The sequence below is a fragment of the Gymnoscopelus microlampas genome (assembly GCF_963454915.1).
Source record: "Gymnoscopelus microlampas genome assembly, chromosome: 12".
Taxonomy (NCBI): domain Eukaryota; kingdom Metazoa; phylum Chordata; class Actinopteri; order Myctophiformes; family Myctophidae; genus Gymnoscopelus; species Gymnoscopelus microlampas.
This window is the reverse complement of record NC_139949.1, coordinates 7,364,055-7,371,554: the sequence shown is the minus strand read 5'-3', so window position 1 is coordinate 7,371,554 and position 7,500 is coordinate 7,364,055. Positions and strand designations below refer to the sequence as shown.

Below are 7,500 nucleotides of genomic sequence, written 5' to 3'. Positions count from 1 at the left end.
CCTGACCAGAATGGAACAGAGCCTTCATTAGTATCATCGGTAACACCAGTGAAGGAAGTAAGAAGAGGCCATCCAAAATGGCTGATGTGCATAGAGCCGAGAGAGAGAGAGAGAGAGAGAGAGAGAGAGAGAGAGAGAGAGAGAGAGAGAGAGAGAGAGAGAGAGAGAGAGAGAGAGAGAGAGAGAGAGAGAGAGAGAGAGAGAGAGAGAGAGACAGACAGACAGACAGACAGACAGACAGACAGACAGAGTGGCTGAGCAAAGCTGACATGTTTCTGCACCAATTTTCAAATATGCCAGTGGAACGTCATCGGGGGTGAGCAGGGTTTCCCTGCAGGGGTCCACTTAACGTGGGCAGTGCAGCCTCGCTGTACCCTTCATCTGGTAGAGAGAGCATCGTCCAAGACACTGACTGACAGCTCTTGTTATTCTGCTATAGTGCAATGTTTCTCAACCGGTGGGTCGGGATCCCTAGGGGGGTCCCCAAATGATGTTGGGGGGTCCCCTGAAGATGATGTGCAACATGAGTTTTTTTGGGGGGGACTGCGGATGTAAATAGGCTCTATGCACAGCAGCCACTTTGGAAAGATATTGGGCCTCTTCTTACTTCCTTCACAGGTGTTACCAATGATACTAATGAAGGCTCTGTTCCATTCTGGTCAGGGTGCTGATATTGTGCATGTTGGCTCACTGGAAACACTACATTTTGGTTCCCAAATGGCCCCTTATGGTGGGTGTGTAACTCTGAGAGTGTACAAATGGAACCAAATGGACCCGTGAGGGTCCATTTGGTTCCATTTGTGCACTCTAAGAGTTATGGGGGTCCTTGAAAATAAGAGACAACTGTGCCAGACTAAATGGAACAGAGCCTTAATTAGTATTATTGGTAACACCTGTGAAGGAAGTAAGGAAGGGGCTCAATTCATTTCCAATATGGCTGCTGTGCATAGAGCCTATTAGCATCTTTGCTAAATCCGGTGTATTTACATTCCATTGATAGGTATTCATTAATATGTGGCGTTCATTAATATGCGGTGTCCCGTCTAAATAAACAAATACAGTAAAGTAAAAGTTTTCTCACTCAACAGTAAACAAATCAACATGCAGTATAAGTGCATAATGTGTCAAAAGTAATCAACAAGCTATACTATAAACAATGGTCAAATATTGGCCAATTTGTCAAATATTAGCTAAGAAAGAGACACAAAAATAACAATATTTATCTGTGGAACCGAGTCAAACTAAATGTACTGCCTCAACTCCTACAATTCCAAGTGCTTGTCAGGGTGGGGGTCCCAGTTTAAATATGATTATTTTGGGGGGGTCGTGGCCTGAAAAGGTTGAGAGCCACTGTGCGTCCACACAGCAGTGTTATTCCGTAGAGTCACATAATATTTGTAGGTTTTCGGCTCTCGGAAACCGTCGAACTGTTGGTCACACACAATTTGTTCTTATAGTTTTACTTTTTTAAATAGCTGATTTTGATGCTCTGTTAACATATTTTTGCTGAGGACCCCCTGGAACGCCCTCAAGGACCCCTGGGAGTCCCCGGACTGCACTTTGAGAACACACACAACACGGCACTGACTGACAGATGTGTTACTTTGCTAGTGAGGTCAGACAGTGTCCACACAGCAGTGTTGATCTCAAAGGGACTCTCCCTCTCACACCCCATTGTCCCCCATCTCTCTCTGTCTTTGTCACATGCACGCTACTCTCTGTTGACTTCTCTCTGTTGGAGAGTACATTTACTCAAGTGCTGTACTTAAGTACAATTTAGAGGTACTCTTACTTACATTTTTACTACTACACTCCATCTCAGAGGCACATGTTGTACTTATTGCTACATTATAATTCATTGAAAATGTTAGTTACTTTGTAATGAATTTGTAGATTTAGATTATTATTATTATTACAAAACATTGACTGAGCCCTATTTTATACTTTGTCGATTTGAAAATAGCGGATCTACAAATGCGCAATGCATCACGTTAAGAGGCGCTGTGAGCTTGTAGATCTGCTCCTTTCAAAAGAGAACACAAACAAACTGTACTGTAGGTGTATTTTGATGCCAATACTCTTCTATTAATACTCTTTCTCTGTTTCTCATGTAAAATGTTGAATACGGGACTTTTACTTGTAACAGAGCGTTTCTGCGCTGAGGTATTGCTACTTTTACTTGAGTAAAAGCAATCAGAGTATCCTTATTCCACCATTGCCTCAGTATAGTGGCTCAGATCCCAGACGGAGGACATTGAGCCATTGTGCCTGTCCTGCCTCTGTGTCATCGTCACATGCACACGTCTCCGTTCCTCACTAATTGGCACGCAGATAACTGCCTAGATAATAATGTCTATTATTATTCGTGCTGACCAAGGCCGTTTCTATATGGTGTAAAGTAACTAAGTACATGTACTGAAGTACTCTAATTAATAACATATTGAGTGCCAGGCATTATCATCCAAATCATCCTCAGAGTGCCAGCGTTTTTACCGTGTCTTGGCGATGTTTAGACGGCTGCAGAAGGCACAGCTAGGGTGTCCCGCTTTTCAGTGACTTGTCACGCGTCCCGCAAATTGAAAATAGCCGATCTAATAAGCTCACAAAGTGTCGCATCGCGATGCGTTGTGAGCGTGTAGATCTGCTATTTTCAAACATTTTTGTACCTTTACTTATGGTACTTTAAGTACATACCAATACTTTTGTACTTTTACTCAAGTAAATTTTGAATTCCGGACTTTTACTTAACAGTAAAAGACTCTGTTACTTAAAGTAAAAGAGTACGTCTGCATTGGAGTATTGATACTTTTACTTAAGTAAAACATTTGAGTACTTTTCCCACCACTGGTCACGTGCTGAGATTGAAACTGCTAGTCATTATGCAAGCGATAATCAATGGGGAGCAGGTCATTATTGAGAAATAAACCCAGATAGGGTGATTGGACCCTGCCGCGTACCAGAGGGGTCTTCATCATACATACATACACACACACACACACACACACACACACACACACACACACACACACACACACACACACACACACACACACACACACACATGACAGAACTCCATGGGTTCATGAAGGTTTTCCAGAGGTTTTAGTCTTTATAGTGGAAAATGGATGGAATGATTCAGTCAACCACTGTGGGGTTGAGTACTTTGGTGTTTAATGGCTAGTGAGGGTGACAGCAGTTTACTGTGAGCAGTATTGAACCCCATGATTGAATGTGGTCATTTCTGGACTGGATCATTTGTCATTATTCAGGAAACAACAGCTTATAAAATAACCCTGACTCATGTCCGGCACTATACCTTGCAGTGTGTGTGTGTGTGTGTGTGTGTGTGTGTGTGTGTGTGTGTGTGTGTGTGTGTGTGTGTGTGTGTGTGTGTGTGTGTGTGTGTGTGTGTGTGTGTGTGTGTGTGTGTGTGTGCGTGCGTGCGTGCGTGCGTGCGTGCGTGCGTGCGTGAGTGCGTGCGTGCGTGAGTGCGTGTGTGTGTTCAGAATGAATGAATATTGGTGCAAACGGAATATGTCCTATTCTTTATATACAGTAAATATTAACTGTGGGACTGTGGTAGGGGTTTTAATAGAAACTAGTCCTATTTTAGAAAACACAATTTCTTAAGCTTTTTGGTTATTATTATCGCAAATGCACTGTCCATGTGAGTGAGTGAGTGAGAGACTGTGTGTGTGTGTGTGTGTGTGTGTGCGTGTGTGTGTGTGTGTGTGTGTGTGAGAGAGAGAGAGAGAGAGAGAGAGAGAGAGAGAGAGAGAGAGAGAGAGAGAGAGAGAGAGAGAGAGATATCGTTAGTGCCTATCTTATTAAAACAACAAAGCCTACATCTCTTTAACTCATTCACTGCCACAATTATTGCTTTCCACGTTTGCCCACTGCCAGAGATTTTTCATTGAAAAAAAAAAAAGTACTCAGGAGCCGAGATACAGAATGTTTAAGTGTTAAGTTAACAAGGAAGTGGATGGGAGTCTAGATCTTCGAAAAATCATATCTCCTTGGTCTTTGGGTCAAGTGGGCCAAAAAAAATTAAAAAAAATCTGTCATTGTGATACCGATACATAGCTGAAGGTGAAGTATACTGCGTTGGTTCCATTGATCCAAGACGGAACGCAATCTATTGATAAAAAAAAGTACTAAAGACACTGAAAAAGTGCTCAATAATTACTGGTCCAGCAATTCATCAGGGTGTAGACGTTCTTTTGTGAGTGTTTTGTGAGAAGATCGCTGTCCATGGTGCTGAATTAGGTGTAGCTGTCCATGGTGCTGAATTAGGTGTAGCTGTCCATGGTGCTGAATTAGGTGTAGCTGTCCATGGTGCTGAATTAGGTGTAGCTGTCCATGGTGCTGAATGTAGTGTCTATGTACATGGTGCTGAATGTAGTGTAGCTGTCCATGGTTCTAAAGGCAGAGTCACTGTCCATGGTGTTTTGTTGTTGTTTTTTTTGTTTGTTTTTGCAAGCTGATGACTTTCACTCCGCTACGTTTTAAACAGAAATATTGTACTTTTTACTCCGCTACATTTCTAGGAAGGGACTCTTGGGAAGGAAACGTACAAAAAGTATATCATGAATAAACGACTTAAGCCCTCATTGCGACGCATCAAGGACATTGCTTTGTGAGCGTGTATGTCAGCTATTTTGTCGGCTCCATAATGGGGATATGCTAGGCTTAAGGCCTTTGCAGACAGGGTGTGATTTTTCGCACTGAAAAAAAAACGGACAATATCATTTTTTAAAGAACACATGGTTCTCATGACCTCATGCACACCGGCTCCGAATTTGCCGTGCGGCAAGTGGCTGCGGTGGTGCGTGTTTCTTTTTTCTCAATCAAACCCAGTTCGATTCGTGCGTCTTTTCGCATGCGGTTAAAACTGCTGGTTAATACGTACCCTGTCTACTGCAAAGGCCTTTAATGTGGTAAAACCGTCTTCGTGTTCTCTGCAGGTGGTGGTGAAAACCCGTACGGATTACCAGACGGAGAAGAAGAGGATGAAGGTGCCAAAGGTCGAAGAGTTCACCATCAGCTTCACCGACGGCATGTCAGAGAGACTGAAGGTACTCTACACACACACACACACACACGCACGCACGCACGCACGCACGCACGCACGCACGCACGCACGCACGCACGCACGCACACACACACACACACGCACACGCACGCAAGCACGCACACACACGCACACACACACACACGCAAGCATGCACGCACAGTCGCACATGCACACACACATGCACGCGCACAAGCACACGCACACACACAAGCACAAGCACACGTACGTGCACTCACACACACACACACACACACACACACACACACACACACACACACACACACACACACACACACACACTGACTGAAGTCACTGTCGTTGTTGTTAATACTTTTCATTGTTTCAATATTTATATAAAACCCACACCTTGACCACTTTAACTTTCACTTAAAAAAGAAGGGAAACAATTGCAAAGATAGGCAATTTACAAGACAGTGTGAGGTGTCTATTCATTTATGACAAAAAAAACACACAATTTAAAACATGGAGATAGATGGTTTCTTCCCGATAGCAATAAATGCATGAGTGAATGGACACATGAGTGGGTGAGTTTAGTGATGAGGGATTGAAGGTCTTTTGTCGTTTGTTTGTTTCTGTCTCTCCATCTCCTTCTCCTGCTGTTGAGAGGAGACACCAGTTGAGACACACGTTGTCATGGCAGCAAAAAAAGGGAAAAAATCCTTCCATGGCAACCTTGTGAAAACAAAAAGAGAGACAGAGTGTGTGTGTGTGTGTGTGTGTGTGTGTGTGTGTGTGTGTGTGTGTGTGTGTGTGTGTGTGTGTGTGTGTGTGTGTGTGTGTGTGTGTGTGGGGGGGGGCATGGCATTTGCATAAAAGGTCAGGCATAATTATACTGTAAATATTAAATATTAACACCAATATGGAAAGAGGGAACTGCCATTCACACATACGCACGCACGCTCGCACGCACGCACGCACGCACGCACGCACGCACGCACGCACGCACGCACGCACGCACGCACGCACGCACGCACGCACACACACACACACACACACACACACACACACACACACACACACACACACACACACACACTTCTTCAGTTGAGGAGGGGTGATCATCGGAAGGAATATGTAAATGAATGATGAACGATGCTCTAGGGCTGCAAATAGACTATTTTCTTAATGACTATTTTATCCATTACTGTGTCGATTTAGCGAGTAATTGAGATGCGATAATTTGGTTGCTTTATATGTCAACAAATGTATGCAAATTGACTTTTTTTTAAACCAACACAAATAGTGGACCTAGTTGTGAGGTTCTTCCAGATTAAGGCATTATTTGAATGATGAGTCATACATTGAAATGTGAACATATTTGAAGATTATGTTCATTTGAACGTTGCTAAACCTCAAACAAAGATGCTGAGAGAAAAAAAGCTTTCCAAAATTGTGTTTTTTTGTTGTAGTTTTTTTTAAGACCTCTGGCAGTCAGGTAATGAACATTAGCTAATAAGACATTATCAATTTCAGTGTTAATTCTGATATTTACAAATACAATAAACAAACAAATGCTACATTCGTACACTCTCAGAGTCACAAATGGATACATTAAGACCGCACAAAAAGGCATGCACATTCTCTGTGCAGATTGTGTTGATGGATGAGGCACTTAGGGTGTAAAATGTTCTCCAATCTGCTAGGGCGAGATTGACTGATTTCCTGACTTATTTTGAAAAGCCAAATCGGACCCTGAATCAGCATTTCGATCCTCTTATCGATCGTGCTTATTGATCCGATTCCTTATCGATCCCAACATTGATCCACTCTGAATGGAGGTGTGGGGAGAGTTATTAGAAACAGCTGGATAGAATGAGCGATCAACTCACTCGCATGGGGCGTCATATAACCGTGATTGAGTGTTGACAGGACCAGAGAGTCCATCTCTGTCTGACCGGGAGCAAAACCGATATTAGATTTATGACAATTTATGACTATGAGAAACAATTGGAAGAGAAATGTATTAGAACACTGCCCTGAGGTGTGTGCACTGCACTACATAAACACACACGACACATGACATGACAAATGTCAACTTTTGTCGGCATAATATTACCTGCATGCAGTTTGTTTCGCTGGGTTAACCCATCAAGACCTGGAACTGTGTCATTTTTAGATTTGAGCTAAACACACTTTGGGCTATTCAAAAATAGCAGATATACAAGCTCATAGCGCGGCACCGAGTGCCGAGCTACGAGCTTGTAGATCTGCTATTTTTGAAAAGTCGTAAGAATGTGTGCAAATCTTTGAATATATATATTTTTAAAGCGAACATTTTTAACTCAAATCGTTGCTTCTCGGGGTCCCTGGAAAAAAATATTTTGATGGGGGTCCGCGGCCAAATACATATAATTTTGGAGGTCCTTGACATGAAAAAGATTGAGCACCACTGATATAGAAACATA

At 42.8% G+C, this 7,500-nt stretch overlaps 1 protein-coding gene across 1 annotated transcript in view; it reads left to right on the top strand.

Annotated features, from left to right (window-relative positions):
• The window catches only part of nsg2 (neuronal vesicle trafficking associated 2), a gene marked incomplete at its 3' end in the record, with an annotated part of 71,679 nt that overhangs the window by 17,665 nt on the left and 46,514 nt on the right, over positions 1-7,500 (top strand). The window contains exon 3 of the mRNA XM_084074466.1: positions 4,965-5,075. Within this exon, the coding sequence (XP_083930592.1) occupies positions 4,965-5,075 (111 nt within the window). The remainder of the gene's footprint in view (positions 1-4,964; positions 5,076-7,500) is intronic.